This window comes from Bos mutus, chromosome 1 (genome assembly GCF_027580195.1).
Source record: "Bos mutus isolate GX-2022 chromosome 1, NWIPB_WYAK_1.1, whole genome shotgun sequence".
NCBI lineage: Eukaryota > Metazoa > Chordata > Mammalia > Artiodactyla > Bovidae > Bos > Bos mutus.
In genome coordinates, this window is record NC_091617.1 from 126,837,536 (window position 1) to 126,858,419 (window position 20,884).

General features: G+C 34.0%; 1 protein-coding gene across 2 annotated transcripts in view; it reads right to left on the reverse strand.

Annotated features, from left to right (window-relative positions):
* Positions 1 to 1,992: 1,992 nt before the first annotated feature.
* Positions 1,993 to 20,884, reverse strand: part of SLC25A36 (solute carrier family 25 member 36) — a 36,068-nt gene continuing 17,176 nt past the window's right edge. Inside the window, exons 3-7 of one of the 2 annotated variants that reach the window (XM_005906446.2) lie at positions 19,769 to 19,846; positions 17,561 to 17,661; positions 9,804 to 9,870; positions 7,116 to 7,405; positions 1,993 to 5,899 (exon numbers count right to left, since the gene is read on the reverse strand). In XM_005906446.2, coding sequence (XP_005906508.1) covers positions 5,706 to 5,899; positions 7,116 to 7,405; positions 9,804 to 9,870; positions 17,561 to 17,661; positions 19,769 to 19,846 — 730 coding nt within the window. In that variant the 3' untranslated portion in view covers positions 1,993 to 5,705. The remainder of the gene's footprint in view (positions 5,900 to 7,115; positions 7,406 to 9,803; positions 9,871 to 17,560; positions 17,662 to 19,768; positions 19,847 to 20,884) is intronic. The other variant, XM_005906448.3, reaches the window with a different exon arrangement.

Below are 20,884 nucleotides of genomic sequence, written 5' to 3' on the forward strand. Positions count from 1 at the left end.
TAAAAGAATGAAACTAGAACACTTTCTATACACAAAAATATACCTAAAATGGATTAAAGATCTAAATGTAAGACCAGAAACTATAAAACTCCTAGAGGAGAACATAGGCAAAACACTCTCCGACATACATCACAGCAGGATCCTCTATGACCCACCTCCCAGAATATTAGAAATAAAAGCAAAAATAAACAAATGGGACCTAATTAAACTTAAAAGCTTCTGCACAACAAAAGAAACTATAAGCAAGGTGACAAGACAGCCTTCAGAATGGGAGAAAATAATAGCAAACAAAGCAACTGACAACTAATCCTAAAAGTATACAAGCAACTCCTGCAGCTCAATTCCAGAAAAATAAACAACCCAATCAAAAAATGGGCCAAAGAACTAAATAGACATTTCTCCAAAGAAGACATAGAGATGGCTAACAAACACATGAAAAGATGCTCAACATCACTCATTATCAGAGAAATGCAAATCAAAACCACAATGAGATACCATTTCACGCCAGCCAGAATGGCTGCGATCCAAAAGTCTACAAGCAATAAATGCTGGAGAGGGTGTGGAGCAAAGGCAACCCTTACACTGTTGGTGGGAATGCAAACTAGTACAGCCACTATGGAGAACAGTGTGGCGATTGCTTAAAAACTGGAAATAGAACTGCCTTATGACCCAGCAATCCCACTGCTGGGCATACACACCGAGGAAACCAGAATTGAAAGAGACACGTGTACCCCAGTGTTCATCACAGCACTGTTTATAATAGCCAGGACATGGAAGCAACCTAGATGTCCATCAGCAAATGAATGGATAAGAAAGCTGGGGTACATATACACAATGGAGCATTACTCAGCCATTAAAAAGAATACATTTGAATCAGTTCTAATGAGGTGGATGAAACTGGAGCCTATTATACAGAGTGAAGTAAGCCAGAAAGAAAAACACCAATACAGTATACTAACGCATATATATGGAATTTAGAAAGATGGTAATAATAACCATGTAAATGAGACAGCAAGAGACACAGATGTATAGAACAGTCTTTTGGACTCGGTGGGAGAGGGAGAGGGTGGGATGATTTGGGAGAATGGCACTGAAACACGTATAATATCATATACGAAATGAATCACCAGTCCAGGTTCGATGCATGATACTGATGCTTGGGGCTGGTGCACTGGGACAACCCAGAGGGATGGTATGGGGAGGGAGGAGGGAGGGGGGTTAGGGGTGGGGAACACGTGTATACCTGTGGCGGATTCATGTTGATGTATGGCAAAACCAATATTGTAAAGTAATTAACCTCCAATTAAAATAAATAAATTCATATTAAAAAAATCATAAATTCAGATTCTTCCTCTATCACAGCTCCTGGTAACTGGTAGTGAACACACATTCACATTTAAACTCGAGACATTTGAGCTAAGTCATACCAACTTCAACCATTATTTTGCCAATATCTTCACTCTATATACTATTTCAGTTTCCACAAAGAATACTGTAAGGAGGCTAAACAATGCCAGCTTTAGGCAAATTGAGAAAAGGAACATGGCAAATTTTTCCTGGTTTCCTTACCAAAAAAATTAGGTGAAGTTTGATGGTTGCTACAATTTGGGAAAATCTAAAAAAACCAAAACAGACAAAACATAAAGTGGATAGGCACTACAAACACTTACAAATGTACTTCAATCTACCACATGTGGATTCATTCAGCTATTCTAACAAGTTTCCAGCTCTTTTCGAGTTTAATTTTTAATATTCTTAGTTTTCTCAAAGGATGAAACTAGAAATTTCTTCCTGAACTAAGAGTGGGATCACTTGACCTTTTAATTGCCAGAGACATCTATCACTAAGTCTAGCAGGTGGGACACTAACAATTGGAAAAAAAAAAAGGCAATGCACTTTTGCTCTACACATAATCATAAGAAAGTATGATTATATTCTTACCATACCAAATATTAGGATACATTATATGAAACTAAAAAATGAGACATTGGATTTTCATAAGTATATTTTAATTTTTTGAATTTTAACAACTCAAATAAAATTCAGCTAGTCAACATAAATACAGAGTAAATGCACATAATTTACAGCCACATAACAGGAATGCAATAGCAAACCTCACATAAATGGTCAAAGAATATCAACTCTTTGAAGTTGTTTAGCTACAACTGACAGGTCATAATTTAAATGTTCACATATGCAGGGGTACACATTCAAAATGTTTATTAACACAAAAACCGAGTAAAAGAGGAATCTTCAGTTTCTAAAAGGAGTAGCATAAAAAGCAGAGTATAGATTGAGAAATGTAAGGGCACAATGGAGAAGAGATTTGTGTAAGCTGAAAGTCTGTACACTGTATTAAATACTTTTAATTAAAATCCCTTTCCAATTTAAATCATTTAGAAATATCTGTATTCTTAGGAATGTTGAAGTCATGATCAATACTAGAGAAAAAGGCTGAACTATTACATCCACCAGCCCCAAAGGGGTCCTGATAGTACTAACAGTCTGGGCAGAAGGGCATGTAAACAACAAAAGACAGCACAGACAATGCCGGAAGATTACAGGATAAACTGATTCCTAGCACTTAATTCTTTCAAGGTCAAATCAGTATTTTCAGTGATCTAAAACAATCTAAAAAATGCTGACATATTTATACTCCAGTAAAAGAGTAAACACTCATTATTCTTAATAACCCAAACTCAGCTAGTCCTAATATAACCATGCTATTTCATAATGGGCATTTGGTTTTAGGAGACAGAGACATAGTTAAATAATGTAAATGATATTCTCTCTTGGTGTCAGTTTAAAAAAACCAATTACTTGGGGGTCCCATCTAGTAAGATTGGTTCCGCAAAGTAACACACATAAGGAAAACCAAGCTTTGGTGACAGTTTTTTTCCCTGGATTTAAAAGCACTGTGTGGTACCCCACAATCACAGGTTGGTGATTCTCAGATGTGCACTTTGAAATCTAGTAAACTGTTTCTGTGAGCCAGAAGTACCAGAGTTTTATCTGCTGCTCTATGAATATGCTCTTCAGTGTGTACCGCTTTAAACTGAAAGGATCAATTCCATTTTCTGAGAAGATTCTCAAATAAAAGTACATACCAATTTGAAGAGTGCTGACTACCTTTATACAGTAATAAAGTTATCTGATAGATGAAAATAAAACACAGAATAAAAAAAAGTTTCAATGCTTTTTCTTTTTAAATGTCTACACCCCCCCCAAAAAAAAAACACCTCCCAAGAAATGTTTCAGACAGACTTTATATACAATTTTATATATATATATATATATATATTTTGTTAAATTATCTCTGTCATAAACTGCAGCAGATTGTACTTTTGGGGGGACAAAACAATTAAACATCATCGCTCCTTTCCATTTGTTGCACAAAGAAACAAAGTCTGAGACTCTAAGATCCTTTTCTTCCAGCACAGAAATATACTCACTTTTAAAAGCTGAACACAATGCACTAAAAGGTCAAGGTCAATACAAACACAAACAGGAACAGAATATGAGTTCATCCTTGAAGGACACTTGTTATGAATTTGCTACAACTAAATAAGATGTTCCTTAGTTGCTGGTTTTCATATCATTCTTAACCATTTGTGGGTATTCAGATCACTAAATTATTGAGTCTCTTGTACATTCGATACAACTAATGTTTACAGATCTTCACAAGGCAAATGGCACTGTATTAGGCAGTATAAGCGGCACCTGAAAATCAAAACACTATAGGCTGACACTTTCACTACAGATTTAAGTTATAAACCCTATTACTGCTTTCTTTTTTTGGCATGTTTCTCACAATAAATGTCAAAGCTGAAATTCACCATAAAAGATATGAATAATCCCAAAGGTAATGAAACTGAATTTGCCTTTGGTCTCCAAATAGACTGGAATACTAATTCCAATTGAAGCACCTCAAAAACATCCAGTTACTGTTGATTACAAGGAAGTTAAGAAGGTGGAGGAATTTAACAGGGCACTGCGTTTCACTGGTGATAGCAGAGAAAGCTTGCAATGACATGCTACGTTTTTTTATGTTAGGGGCACTGGAGTACACATAAGAATACTTAAAACATTTATTATATTAAAGATCCCCCAAACAATATACCTAAATCCCAGAAAAAAATGTTATGAATACTGTTTCTGCCTAATACATTAACCAACGTTTTAAAAAAATAATCCAACATGGGAATCCTCTCCTACTCACACCCCCTACCCCCCAACCTCCCAAAAGGCCACAAAGTGCATTCACAAAGAGTCATTCTTAAGATAAAGCCATTGCACACAATGCACAGTTCATGTATACTGAAATGAGTACCACACTGAAGTTCAATGGTATAAGCTTCATACACCAGTATAGCAACAACCATGAGCAAAAGTCTTTAATATTATAGACTTACAGCAAGTATCTTCACAAGGGCCATACATATAATACAGTATTAAAAGGTGCAGTTGATCTCAACAGCAAAATGTAAAAGCTATCTCTTGTTAATACACTTAATCTGAATTAACTTGCATTTTTTTATGATTTACCATTCAAGAAATTAGGATGGAATAAATTTCTTATGCAAAGTAGTTTGTTCATTTATAAAACTATAAGTCAATTAGGATCACTATCCACTCAATCAGATAACAGAGGCCCTTCTTCTATAAATGTTTATGCTGCCCTGGATACTTATATAATGTTGCCTTAAGAAGAAAAACACCTTTTAAAGGCAAAGCTGAAAACTACCATTTTCTCTACTAAATAATGCAATGTATGAAGATCTTCCAGAAATAATCCAAAGGTTCAAATTCTTAATGTGAAACCAGAGAAAGATCTAGAAGCAGTACATTTTTTTTCACTTTAAGAAAATGATACCTAGGTATGATGGGTGATAATTCAACTTCATAATTAGTAAGTCACTGAAGAGACACTGCATTCATTCATGTATCATTAGGTTAGACAAGATAAGAGAACATGCTCAAGTTGTCAAAATGGCCAAGAATCAACATTTTGCTGGCTTATTTTGTCCCAATCTATTACCATTTGAGTTGATACACTGGGCAATTTTAGTGTTCACACTGGGCTAAACATAACACACCTGTGAGCAGTAGAAACCAACACATTTTTAAACTAAAAGCAAGCACAATATTTAGATACTACTTCTTTTGTCAAAAACAGTGACTACTAATACCAAACAATTAACTTTAAAATACAGTGCCAAATCCTCTCAAGGAAATGTAAATACTAGTATTGTTACTTTCCAATTTCATAGGAACTATACAGAAGTGGGATGTTAGAAATTTACAACTGTTAATACTTTCTTTGGATAGTTCTAGTATATAGTTACGGATGGCTTTGTCTAGAAGACTGGAAAAGTGCTCATGGAATAAACACTGTACTCTGGTTGCCATAAATCAACAAAATGCCAATAGTATCCTGTGGCTGTGACAGAGAAAATGGCAATTTTGAGGAAGGAGTGCTTCTAAAGGCTTTTTCTTGGAGGCAGCCACGGTTTTTTCCCCCCACATTACTAAAAAGACTAAGTAATGTGGTTACAATTACTTTAATTCCTACAAGCAAACTTCCACTTAGGCATAGTTCCATGTTCCCACGCTATTTTCCTTCTGTCCGCCATGCTGGCTTTGGTGCTCCATGGTCCAATTTCTCTTTTGGTCTTCCCTCTTTACAGCGGAGCAGTTTGGCAGTGCTATCCATTGAGCAGGTAGACCACCAACTCATAGGTGGCCATCATAATGGCTGTGTTTGGAATCTGTCTCACCAGATGAGTTGTCAGACCACGGTAAAGAGACCCATAGCCTTCTTCTTGAACAAGCAAAGATAATGTCTGAAAAAAGGATCTATACTTTGTTCCCTCTTCACGCAGTCTTGTTCTTACAACTTCTGTATAGGGGGGAAAAAAAAGTCATTTTATGTAAAATGTTAATAATATCTTTATACCCTCCTAATATTGAGCACATTTCATTTATTAGATTGTAAGCGTGAGCTCAGAATAAGCGAGGAGTGATTTTTTTAAATGTAACTTACTGACACTAGTTATTTTAACAACACCAAACTCCTAAGTTAGCTAGCTAAAATCATGCATATTAATTATAAAATTTCATAGGTTCCTGAATGGAACCTATGAAAGAAGACAGAATAAACAAAAGTATCTGCTGCATACTAGACATAGATAAAAGGGAGAAAAGATGTGATTAAAAAAAAAAAGGTAGAACAGGAATGATTAAAAAAAAAGGTAGAACAGGAAAGAGATTACAGGTGGTATCAAAGATGAACAGAGGACTTGCCTGGTGGTATACTGGATAGGAATCTGCCTGCCAATGCAGGGGCCATGGGTTTGATCCCTGGTCGGGACAGATTCCACATGCCAAGGAACAACTAAGCCTGCGTGCTGCAACTACTGAGCCATATGCACCTAGAGCCTGCGCTCCACAACAAGGAAGACAGCGCAATGAAAAGCCCCTGAGCTCACCAAAACCATGAGCAGCCTCTGCTCGCCACAACTAGGAAAGCTCTCATGCAGCAACAAATATAAACAAATCTTAGGGGGAAAAAAAGCCTTATGCTACTCATACATATTAAACCCCATTATGATGAACTGTATTGTTATACTATAATTCAGTAAAATGGTAAAATGTTCTAATAAATGGGCCACTGGCTGAAGTGGGAAAATATTTCAGAGTTAATGGATTTACTCATACACATTCAGGGTTTCCCTGGTGGCTCAGTGTGAAGAATTCTCCTGCCAATGCAGGAGATGTGGGTTCAAGCCCTGGGTTGGGAAGATCGCCTAGAGAAGGAAACTGCAACCCACTACAGGCTGGATGGCATCACTGACTCAATGGACGTGAGTCTGGGTGAACTCTGGGAGTTGGTGATGGACAGGGAGGCCTGGCGTGCTGCGACTCATGGGGTTGCAAAGAGTCGGACACGACTGAGCGACTGAACTGAACTGAACTGAACAGTATTCTTGCCTGGGAAACCCCATGGAAAGCAGTGCCTGGCAGGCTACAAAGACTTGGACATGACTGAGAGTCATGCGAAGAGCTGGACATGACTGAGCAACTGAGTAACAACATACATCATCCCGTCCTCCTACCGTGTGGATATGCTATACTCGTGGCACATGTTTTTGAGGTGGCGGCAGCTAGCATCATTCCCACAAAATCGGACACTTCTTTTACAGACTCTTCTTCATTTTCCATTGTAGAAGCAATCTTATATTCCAGTAGTTTTTGCTTAATACTTTCATATATAACAAAATGGATAACAGTCTCTGATATGCCAGCATATGAAGCAGACATGCCCCTATAAAATCCTCTAAGTCCATCTGTCTGATACACTTTACGGACACACTCGAAAGCACCCATTCGCTTTTCCCCACGGTTCCTGAAAAGCAAAAAGGAAAAAAATCTTATTAACATAAAGTAGTACAGGTTTTTAAATAAAGTAAATACAATATACAGGAAGAGGCCACTATAGTCAAGAGTAACCCTCTTTAATTCATGAGGAAGTACAAATGAGAATTTAAAAACATCTAGAGTTCCTACTCTTTTGTCTCAAATCTGTCACATCAGACAGATAACTTATAAGGTAGTTTATTTTACTGAATGCAAAACACACTACATTGAATCTCCAGTTTCATTGAAGTTTGTATTGTAGGAATAAGCAACAAAATCCACCATGACTGCAGCTCAAGAGAAAAACAAAATAAAAACCCCTCACATTATATTAAATGCAGTTCTAAGTTGAGAAGATTTCTTTAGCATTTAATAACACATAAAAAGAATGACTGAGACACCATTGACAACAGAATATTAAGAAGTACAATTAAGGTAATTTCAGTGCACCTGAGGGATTCTTCCAAGCCCACCCAATTTCTCCCCAAAAGTCACTGGGTGAATTTAAGTTAAATTTTCTATGATCCTTTGAAGGTAATGGCTGTCTCTTTTACCTCAGTAAATAGTGAATGAGGACTTCTACAGTTATCAAGTATTTATTGAGCACTGTGCCCAAGACAACTTTCTTAGTGCTGCTTAAGGGTGCAGCATCTACTCTTGGATATAATTTTGAGTTCATAAAAATATTTATTACCTTCACTATGATTCCCTCAATAGAACTTTATCTGTAATAAATGGGTTTAAACTCTACCCACAGGGAAAGAAATAGAAAAGTTGACTGTTTATAAATTATATACAATCTGCTTATGATGTAACAAAATAAAATCACAACTAAGACACCCACCTGATAACCTACAGATAACCTCCAACTTTATAAACTAGTAACTGTCTTGAATAACTATCCTCAACTAATGGTACTGAATAAATACCTTCTTGGTTGAGTGATCCACGCAACCAACTGTAATTAGTTTCGGCTGTCAGACTCTTTCTTACAAGAAAGTTAAGAGAGCTCTAAGTCCTAAAGGATAACATGCAAACATATCCGTCCTATTCTCGGTCTCAGTGTTGTAAGGCAGCACACCTTCAAATCAACCTTTCATTAACCCTACTCCTAAGCCTAAAAAATTGTGCTGGCTTTACTATTACTTTTCACCTAAATCCACCCTCTAAATACTGAAGCATACATTCCCCTGGTAGTTTATAATAGTACAATACAGACTGGCATCTCATACTTTTTAACCTTTGGGTTATCTTATCTACCACTACCTTTCAGTTCTCTGACTTCAAAATAAACTTTGAGTCTTGCCATAACACTGTACTTAAGGTTTCACTAAAAATTATTCCAGATGAAACAACGACTAGACATTTCAAGTCTCCAAGTGACATACAATTCCACATGACAAAATGCAGAAAACATATCTTTAGGCAGGCATAATTGTTAAAAGATTTCTTAGATCAGTTTTATTTATAATCTACAAGATATAACACTAGGCTTCCCAAACCCTAAAATATAAGAAACAGTGAAAATCTTTTATATAAAGCCTACTCCAGACTGAAGAGTTAAATTAGTTTCAAAATTATTAATGTGATTATTATTATTACAACACACCAGACAGGATCATCTCTCTACTTAAAAAAGTGCTACCCTCTCCCCATCCTTCATTCTGAAGGCCAATGGGAGCTGAGATGGCAGGACTCTAAGCTATACCGCTTCTGGCCTTTCTCTCAGTTCCCAGAACCTGCCACAGGCACTAAACTTAAAGATATGTGAGGTGTGCACTGACTAGTGCCTCTGCTTAAAATGGGTTCAAAAACCATTCATTGACTATTCCACTAAAATTGGTCCTCACTGTTTCCAGAGATATCTCTAGAACCTACCAGTACCTGTTCATTACAGATACACTGAATGAATGAATCTTGCTGCCATAAAGTGACTGGGGTAACAGATGAAGTTCATGAATACATGAGAGCTAAATTCCATGCTAGAACACTCTGCTGTACAAGGTTCTTGAGTTTGAGCAATGATCTTCAAAGACTCAGTCTAGACTCACTGATCATGTAGTTAGTTAATTTAGGTATTTAGAAGGGTTGATTATAATCAAACATGGGGTGAATGAAAGTATCACTGCTCAAGCTAGATCAAGAGGTCCTTTTTCTTCTTTTACTGAAAAACACAATGCATAATATACTTTCTTTCCTAGAAATTCTCATACCTGCAATTAACATCACTTTTGCATCTGATGGTACACCTAAGTTTCAAAACCAAATAAAACAAATTCAGCAGCAAATGAGGGCAAAAACATGGTTGGATACCTGGCACTGAAATCTCACTGATATAAATTTATAGAAAAAATTTTGTTGAAGCCAACTTTAATGAATTAACATACCTTGCATCGAGCTGTAATCGAGTCTTTATAAGCCAAATGGGGTTGGTCGCTGTGATTGCGGTAAAACCTAAACAAACATGTTTAAAATGAACTCTGGTAAAAATGAAGAACACACTATTAACCTCAAGGTTTTTTAAAACTTTATGTAAGTCTATATTTTAAAAAATGCATATAAATATTTACCTATAAACTGATGGATGCTTTACACTTTTGTTTTACAAATCCATTCACAACCATGAACATTTATACTTTATTTTCAATTTAGTCTCAAATTCTGACTCATAACTAAAAAATTTTTTAAGAACAAAATCTGATTATATATAATTCATCTTCCAATACATTCAGAATACCCTCTGGGCACCCTCTACTCTCTAAATTTAGAAACCCATTTTTGCAGACACATAGAAATTTTGTGTATTCTAGGGCTTTTTAGCATGCAAACTCTACAACAGCTACTTGGGGTCCAACTAACATCACAAATCACTATGTTCAAAATGGAGTCTACATAAACGTCAGCATTTACCAATATTTGATCTTAAGTTGACTATATGACGAAAGAATTATTGTTTGGCCTTATGAATACTTTATGTAACCATACACTTATTAATACTGTTAAAATAATGGTATCACAGAGATATGGTTTCTGTTAAAGAGTTAAAAAGGGCAGATCTATTTTTTCATCCACTTAAAAACATACAAAAACTTAAACATACAAAAAGTTACAAATCAGAACTTCCCTTTCACTTTGAGACACTGAAGAGAGAAACTGAAGGTAGAAGGTAGTTTTATTATACTTTAAAACTAAAGTACTATGTATTAACTATCAGTGTGGAAGGGTGGTCCCCTAAGGTGGCTCATTTCAGGTAGTAAATTAAGATCTCTTCTATGTTTCTAGGCTAGTGCGTATCTTTTACTTGCTATCTTCCTAGAGCTACGGAAAAATAGCACATGAAATGCAATCTTGATGATGGAAATTTATGAAGATTGCCTCATCTATACAAAACAGGGTTTTCATAATATAATGCTTCTGAAATATTTAAGATTAGCTGCTACACAAATTTCATAGAATTACCTTTCATCAACCTACATTTATTCAATTGGCCTTTAAATTCAGTGAAAACTTACATGCAAAAATGTCTAAGGATCTTAACTGTTAATACTTTCTATCAAATACTAGCAGGTCAAGTACATTATTTTTAGAAAGGCTTTGAAATATAATCAGCACACTAATATTAGTAAAGTACTTTCAGGAACAAAAATGCTGTGGTACTACATTGTTTACTAATTGGAATTTAGTCTCACAGGTTCTTTCCCCTTCTATAATGTCAGATCATTAGCTAACTCAAATTGTACTCCTTTAAACCACTATATTAATACTGCAGAAATAGCCAGATGTTTCACAAAGAGATGCTCAAATTGAATCTATTATCAACTAAGATAAATGAAGCAAAAGTTTGGTTTAATAACTCCTTTAATAATTTTTTAATGATTATATAGTCTCCATTTCTCTTAAGTGCTTTTAATGCTACATACATACATATAAAACTAGAAAGGGATCAACAATTTTGTAAGAATCAGCCAATACCAAAACAATAAAAATTGAATGTGCTGAACAGGGTGTCAGGAAGATGTTTTAAAAGGTTCTTTTCATGCATATATTCTTGATAAAAGGAAAGAGAAGAAAACTATGAAACCAGATCAGTTTAAATATTTTATTTGGAATAGATTTGTGCATGGCCTGGCTTAATTAAGGATAAAGTCTCTTGAATCTCATTTTTCTAAGTGAAAAAGTCAAACTAAAGATATTTAAATTACATTGTATATTTAAATTACATTCTAAAGCAAACGTGAACCTGACATCAGAATTCTGATCATATCCCTAATTTAATAATTCTTTATTTTAAACCTAAATATCTGTATTAGCTAAATGTCTGTACAGTAATATTAGGAGTTTATCAACAAAAGGCCGCTAAGCAGCACAAGCCAACAAAATACTCTGCATTACTCAAAATAGTTTTTATTAATTACTCTGTGGAAATTTTAAGAAAAAAATTTGCTTTTTATTAAACTTTGAAAGCCTAAAACTGGGTATCAAACTTAAGCATCAAAGCTTTCTAAAAAAATAAAGTTCTATGTCTAAAAATATAAACTGAGTACCTAAATTTATGAACACTCTTCCAAGTCTCAAATTCCTCAATTAGAGGCTGAAAAAACCCCATATATGAAAACTTAAAAATATTATAATACATATTTGTAATTATTACTAGGGATAAATTTTTAATTATCCATAATTAAGTTTTAATTGTGCTTTGTACATGTTAATAAACAATGATAGGAAGCAAACAACAGGTATTTCTCACTTAACTAAAATTCATTTCCAGATACAGACTCACCTATGGAACGTGACACACTAAAATTTAAGTGAAAGAATGACATCATCTTGTTCCTGAAGAGTCTGAGCTTACTACAGCTGGGACTCCCTCGCCCAGTAAAAAGCTAGCTCAATGAACACACTGCCTCACTGTCAGCGAACCATTAACGTAAAGAAAATAATCGATATATAATCCACAGGTTTTTTAGCTATTGTTCCTTTACCAGCTCTGGTCCTATTACATTCTTTTAACTGAAAACATTCTAATAAATTACAGAGACAATATTAGGCTAATGAAATCTAGAAAACATAATCTATTAGTTAAAAAAAAAACAAGCAGGAAGAAACAAATTTATTACTACCTTTGAATTATATATGGTAAGGTGATTTGAAGCTGACAAACAGCTTAAGTTAAACACCTTCCTACTTCTTTTAAGATAAACATACACAAAGCTACTGGGAATGGTTCCCCTGAAATTTAGACATTTCCTATTACTTTTATTTTGGCATTAAAATTTTGTGACATTTTGATAATATGCTATTTCATATTAATATTCTGAGTACCCTGTTAAATATTAAAACTGACTTATCTATTTGTAGGTTAAAAAGAATCAATATTGCTCCAGTCAATAAAAGCAAAATGGCAATATACTGGCCATACTATTAGTAATATGGTTAATATTTTATTAGAAAGTTTAAGAAACCTTTTAAATGTAATTTTTAAAGTTTTGTTTCATTTAAGATTCTATTTGATAATGTAAACCAATTAAAAACCAGAACAACAGAAATCCACATAATAAACTTGCTGAAAATGTCTATTTCATTAAGTGAGTGATACCTGTAGTATTGCATTTTCAGTACTTTTTATTAACTTCTGTAAGAACAAAGCCCACCTAACCTTTGAAGAGAAATATATTAAAAACAAAACAAAACAAAACACAAAAAACTAATTAAAACTAAAATAAGATCCCATATATTCTTATCCCGTATTTGAAAAGTAATGGTAGGTATCAAGATCAATGTTTTTGCAAGAAAGTAGAAAGCCAAGTATCAACAGACAAGAATGGAAAGCACTGTATTAGGCTTTTAAAACATGTTATACTAAACAAAGAGAACTACTATTTTCTAAAAGTTGTCAGATGGTATGATACCATTTACAGCTATGTAAATCTTAAATACTATTAAGGAATTCTTTGGAGGTCAAGGCTATTATGGCCAAGCTAAAGACCCCAGGCTTTTATTAACAATAACTGAAAAGTTACTCCATTCTTCCTTCTAGAAGGAGTATTATCAAGGAATCAGAATTAAAGTTTTATGAAATACTCAGATAATGCACACACAAATTCAGGAAATAAAAATTCATTTCCCGCCTTCTATTCAACAGCTATTATAAATTCCCAGGGTGTGTTTCTTATAACTAGAGGCTGCAAGAGATGCTCAGATCAGTACTCACGAGGTTTAAGTTAGTCCATATTTCTACAGGAAGTGACCTGCGGATGGGGAGCATGAGATGACACGATCTCACTCTTTTCTCGGGAGAAATGTACAGTAAATGCCTAAAATAGACACAGGCTTTTCTGTATCATAACAACAAGCAGTGACCTCATCAGAAACACGTGTACAAAATGAATCCCATTGGAAGGATTTGAGAAATATTTACTGTGAGATCTAACTTTTGAAAATTTTAAGTTAAAAAAGAAAAAGGAATATCAGAATGGGCCATAATGTTTTTGTTTTTAAAGTACCGAGTACTGAAAATTCTGCCATCTGTAGCAGTTTCGAGAGTCTAAATACTTACCCAAAAGAAGATCAATTCTGCCTTAATGAAAAAATGCTAACCTTGTCAAAGTGGAAATCTAAGAAAATATTCAGAGCAGACTGTCATATCCCATTTTCCTACCATTAGTATTTACCATGCTCAGAGCTGAAATCACAAAATTTTCTGTTTTTTAACAATCAGCTTATTTGGTAAATCTAAAAACCACAACAACAAAAAACCCAGAGGAGTTCCTGGCAGTCCAGTGGTTAGGACTTGGCACTTTCACTGCCATGGGCCCAGCTCTGATCCCTGGTCAGGGAATCAAGATTCTGTAAGCCACACAGCATGGCCAAAAAATATTTAAATTAAATTAAAAAAATAAGTAAAAATTAAAAAAATAGAAAATTCAAGGAACTTCATTTTATAACTATAATTTTTAAAAAATGTAACATATAGGTGGCTACAATAGTACCTTTTCACTTTCTGTACTATGATCAGTAATATTGCACATCCATTTTTATGAAATATTTTGTATTCAGTTTCTTGTGCTCTACTTAAAAACAAAAACAGGAAGAATGTTTACATGAAAACACACAAAACATCTAACCATCCATCTAGCTGAATAAACTGCCAGGGATAAATTATTTTAAAAAATATTTTATAATGTAAAACAAAATTTCTATTTAATGAGTAAAAATTTAACATTAAGCTTTAAGTCAAATAGAAAATGTACCTTGAACACTATTAACACAAACAAATAAAACCCACTAGTATCTAGGAAATGTTAAATGATTACATTATTGGTATTTAAAAAATTAAGCAATTACTGTGTAAATATATTATCCAATAAAAATCAGAATTCATTTCTTTTAAATCTATACTGTTGTATATAAAAGTATATATAACCCAGATAAAAACTTTGGAAGATTGGGAGTTACTACAGAAGAAAAAAATTTAATACTATTCTTTCTGTATACACATCTTTGTTGTGTAGGTGTATACAGAGGGATATGCAAACTCATTTAAACAAAAACACACAAAGACCCTAAAGAAAATAAATACCCTTGATGATTAAGATATATTTAGTCTGCCAAAGGTCATATGTGGGGTGAGGGGGGAAGGTAGTAAAACAAAGTTACTATTACTTAACCTGATTAAGTAGCCTCACAACTAGAAAAAAATTTTTAATGCATGAAAATTTATAGCTCAAGTTGAGAGTTTACCAATTCTTACATTATTTCCTTGAAACACTAAAACAAATGAAAATAAGACAGCCTTTAAATAAACTGTCCTTTAAATTAAATAGGCTTAGTATTCAATTTCTATGAATAGAATGCAAAAGGCAACTTAACCAAGAGGTTACTTGGAATAAAAATTATGTACATGATTACTAAACCCTTAAGGCATATACTATGTGATGTGGCAAAATCTTGCAGGCATTATCAACAGTGGTACATTTTTGATACTAAAGTGACAAGGTTAGCATTTTTTTGAATAGTAAGAAAACAAATTTTCAAATGGCTGCCTCTAAGCACTTTGCACCCCAAGTTCATATTTTGAAGACCTCTAAAAATGATCCTGAAGAAAAACCAGTCTACATTATTACAAGAGTGAAGGGGGCCAAAGGCTACCTTAACAAGTCTGCACGGGACCATTCAGTTTCACCAACCATGTAGCTACCTATAAAAACTGCAAAGCTAAATATTATTGCTCATGAACAGGTGCAAAGGAGCTCTGAAGGTGTAATTCTCAGAAAAATCTAACTGCAAACAAATGGAAGAAGTATTTTCAAATTACACAAGCGTGTAGTACAACATTCTCTGAACAATGTAAGTCTTTCACTTTACCAAAATTCAAGAGATTCAAGTTGGGAAATAGTATCAACACATAGATAAAACAGAACTACAAGTTAATATTTGTACACATTTGAGAAAAAGTACAAAATGGCAATTCCACTGAAAATCTTTGCAATATGATACAAATACAGTAATAAATTTTGATGAGATAGTCTAATGAAAGATGTTCCAGTGGGAATTGGTTTTCTGAAACCCTAAATTGGCAATACTCAATATATTAACAACTATCCTCAACTTAAAATAATTGCTTACCTACTTTCTTGGCATCAAGTCTTTCAAAAAAGAAAGATTAACATTTCTTTACAATTTTCTGGGGTTAAAAAAACAAAAACATGAACACTGATAATCCAGAAATATATTCTTAAAGACCCTAACATAGTGGTTATATAGTTTGAAATTAGCCACTAACTTTATAGACTCAAATTTGGAGGGAAAAATCATATATATTCATATCCAACATTTATCAAAATACATTAAAAAAATCTAACTGTAACTAGATGATCTCTGTGGTATTAAAGAACTGATTCTCAAAATTTAACCTATGTAGAGCAACCCACTCATTCTAAGAATACGGTAATGGAGAGTCACATAAACTACCTAACTTGCCTAAGATTTCTTTTCTTTGGTAAAGAGTATTTCACCATCTTGATCTTTAAAGCTTTACTTTCCAGTTTTAAAACTCTGTGAGTCAGTCAACAATAAACTAAATATAAAAAGCCATAAAAATAATTTGTAAGGTATGTACTAGATTGTATGGCTATTGACCTCTTGGAAATTAGTATTTCAAACTTACACTTAGTTCATTAATTATGTGGTTGAAATGGATCCAATTTATTTCTAAACAGAAAATAGTTAACTCATTATCAAACACCTGACATTCAATTTCTCAATCAATAGTTGAAAAAGGTAGTTATAATTTGCTTTATAAAGTCACAGCATAATTTAGAAATGTGAGGCATGATTAAATATGTGACAAATCTCAGAACTATAGAGAATTTTCTGATGAGAAATAAAGGTCATGGCTTTGTCTAACATGCATGGCAGCAAATGATTTCAGAACCACATTGGTCAAACCAATCTCCCAGCTTATCTTTAATGGCAGTGCAGAGGTCCAGGACTAGCTGTTTTAATTCACAATCATATTCTCATGAATGATGATGAAAGAGTTCCTGGAAACATTTCTAGAGCAAGCTTGCACACACATCTGGTGCACAGCTACATTTTCAGTGCTATCTTACTGTGATTTATGTGAAATGCTAAACATATTTTTTAATACATACATTATAACAACGGAGTTATCAGTAATACACCACTCGCAAAAATTTCAGCATTTGAGCACAGGACAAAATGAATACTTTACCAAGAACTGCCGGCACATTTCAGACAGAAGCCAAAACATGCAGCAAAAAAGGAAAAGGCACTAACAGAAATTGAGGAGAAAAGAGTAAATTACAGCTCTGTAATTTTAAGTATAATTATGGTTGGATTCTTAAAACAGTTAAAAGTGATCACAAACTACACAAGACAATGTAAATATTATATTACCTGCATGTATTACAAACTTCTAAATACATAAATGCCAACTGACAACAGATTTTACATATACTATTTAATCAAATTTATGGTATACTAAAAAATGTAAAAATCATGCTTGCAGATGTGAATCAATGAAAGCACACTGCCTTAACTTTACAAGGTTAAATTCATCAAAAAGCAATATTAAGTCTCTAGGTATCAGAAAATTTTGTTTTTTAATATCATGTATTCATACCTGCCATTGCAGCTGAAATCATGTGTACCTGGGTAGAATCAGGATCAAATAAACCATTCAACTTTTCCTTGCAGTTTGAATAAGCAGCAAAGTATATGGCTCTAAAATAAAGATTTAAGTTTTGTCAATAAGCATGTTGCTTAATTCATAAGATTTAAATGGCATATAAATTGATCTTTATTATTTCAAAATCCAGAAATCTAAAAACATAATCTTAAGTTATTATTTAATTTTCATGTAATATCTACATATTTTTAAAGAAGACCATAAAGTATTTTTTGTATTGACTCGTTAAAGATAAACTTAAATGTAAAGCATTCTCAAACAGATGCTCATATCCCAATATTTTAACAGCAACTGACTGAAACAAAAACTGTTTGTATAAGACTTTGATGATCAGAAAAACACATGAATAGGCTGAAAGGCCTATGCAGCACTAAGGGTAAGTTAAATACACCTAAGTAGATGTGATATGGGTATTTTATGTTGTTCTTGAAGAGAGGAAGGCAGAACTGACAAATAATCAAAGTGAATGTTCAACAATTTTGACACATTGAGCTACATAACAATCTATGCTACACAGAGAGTAGTTTACAGCATCCCTAAACCGACAGAACAACTGCAAAAGAAATCAGTCACACTGGGTCATATCAGGTATTCTAACATTTGTAAACACTTAATTAAATTTGTAAATATTTTCCCTGCTAACTTATTGTGACTTTACGCATTCAACTACCTCCTCACTGTTCATAGCCTTCCGGGCATTGAGTTACTTGCTGCTGTATCAAATATCTTGTTATTTTCCAACAATCCTGATTCTCTGTCTAAGAAGGGAAAGAGTAAACAAGTAAAAATGGGGCAAATGTCACTGTTGTGTGTTTCTTTAATGTGCTTAAGAAAATACGGAAGTCAATAAAACTGAAGATGAAATACTCTATTTCATAAAAAAAAAGGATACACTGAATGATATCAAAGTAATAAGAGGAATAAACACTGCATTACTAGATATGAATAAGAAAAAAAGCACCCTCATGAGAAAACGGGCAAGGAATATGCATATGTAATTCACAGAAGAGAGATACAAATGAAAAACAGTTACGAGGAGGAGGACATGAAAGCACCAAAATAAAACATATATTAAAACAGTGAAAATCATGGCTAGTCTATTTGGCAAGTATTAAAATACATGGAGAGTTGCCAACATTTGTAATATGTGGATAAAGAACAACTAATTCCCTACTTGAGAATAAAAGGATGGCATGCCTTTTCATAGGGATCTGAGCAATATTCGCTAACTTTAAATGTTCATATGCCCTTCTGTCCAGAAATTCTACTTTTAGGTAACTATCCTAAAGAAAAATATTTGCTTAAGTACTCACAGATAAAGGCACAGCTATGTTTCCAAAACCATTGTTTTTAACAGCAAGAATCTGGAAATAAATCTAAAGGTTTACAAATAAGGGGGTCAATCACACTATACAAGTTTTAAAAAACTCAGCTATTTTCATGGAAAAAGCTTCAAGACAAATTTGGTGAAATAGTTCAATACGATTCAATTTATATAAATGATAATAAACATATATACTGTGCTTTTCATGTACACAATTAGCCAGAAAAAAATAAAGGAAGACTTTAAACCAGACTTTTATCATAGCTATCTATCTATGGGCAGGGCAGACTAACTGTGTGTAGAAAGGTACGCTGGGTGAGAGGGGATGTGTTTAAGGTGATGTGTCAAGCTTTACGCTACACATTTTTTTAGACCTCACAATAAGAATGAATTTTGGATCAGGTTTTAAAAAGAAAGAGCCCACAAGAAGTTGAAATCCCATGAATAATGGGATCTGGTTCTGCTACACTGTTTGGATACAGAGACCTGGGTACACATTTTCTGAATGTGAACTCTGCTGTGTTCTATCATGGAAAAAGTCAACCTAAGATAAAAAGGTATCAGAGAAAAAAGACAAAATATTAAGGCCTTTTTGGTTTTTTTGACTTGGTGCAAAGACTGCTTCATGACAATCTCATACATGACAATGACCACTGAAGTCCTCACACTCCACATGATACAATCTGCCCATCCTTTTGGATGGTTACTGACATCCATCTGTCACAGTGCTCCATCCTTATCATCTTGACTTCTCGTCAGCATCTCCTCTCATTAAACTTGACTGACGCAACTGAATTAACTTAAATGTATTTTTTTACCTGGAAGGGGCCACCCCCACCAAATTGGGGCCTAATCCTCTAAATAGGGAACGAGGCCCTTCTTTTTCCAAGATCACCCTGAAAGAGAAAAATATTATTTAGAAAGGAATGTCCTTCAAAGTGTGGTACTTTATTTATACAGAACATATAAAAGTCTAAATCTCCTATGTTTGTACTATGTTATAACTGCTCGTCAGTACTCCTCACCTCACTTATGAAAACGTGCTTTCCTTGACAAAGCATATAATAAAGACTGATAACAGATTTACTAGTGAAACTCCATTCAGATTCTTTCCTGAAAGTTTCAGAGACATAATCATCGATATAGATTTCTACATTTTCATATGATCATGCTACTCTTTTCTTTAATCTCCTCCATTTTACTATCTTTACCAGCAACTTCAATTCCCAATCAGAAATGCAGTTGCTTCCTAGTATTGGAGATCCCTTGATACTGAACGCTATCCCACTGCAGCAGTATGTTATCCAACCATTTTAGTGAAACGGCAAATACCTACTAATATAGTACTAATCTACTAGTAATTTACTAATTAATCTACTAATGTTAGTACCCTTACATTCTTCAGGGTACTAAAATGGTTAGTCTGCTACTCTTTCTCCCTCTAATCAGTTAACATTTACTGAATAGTTATCGTGTAAAAACTAAACACAGTGAGGAGATAGAAAAGATGGTAAGGACCCTGCCACTGAGAAATCTGCTGTCCATTTGTGGAAAAAAGAATTAGGCTGAAGTAAGTAATTTAACAGAGCATATTAATAAGTAAATACCAAACACAGGCTCAGCAGGGAGAGGAACAGAGAGGCATGTCCAAGTTATAGAAGGCTTTCTGAAGGTGAGTTATTAAATGAGATGTGGAGGTAAGAAACATAGATTGATGAAGTGTAGGTATTTTAACTCAGAGTTAACAGACTAGGCCAGTGGTTCTGAAGCACCTATATGCTTAAGAATGATTGCTTGAAAGGCAGTTGAGCATAATGCATAATTAAGGGTCTGAATTGTGGGGCCTTAATATAAGGCCCAATTCTGGTAACTGACTAGTTGTGAAACATAAAGTAATGACCTTTCTCTTATTCTTGCTTTTCATCAACAGTAAA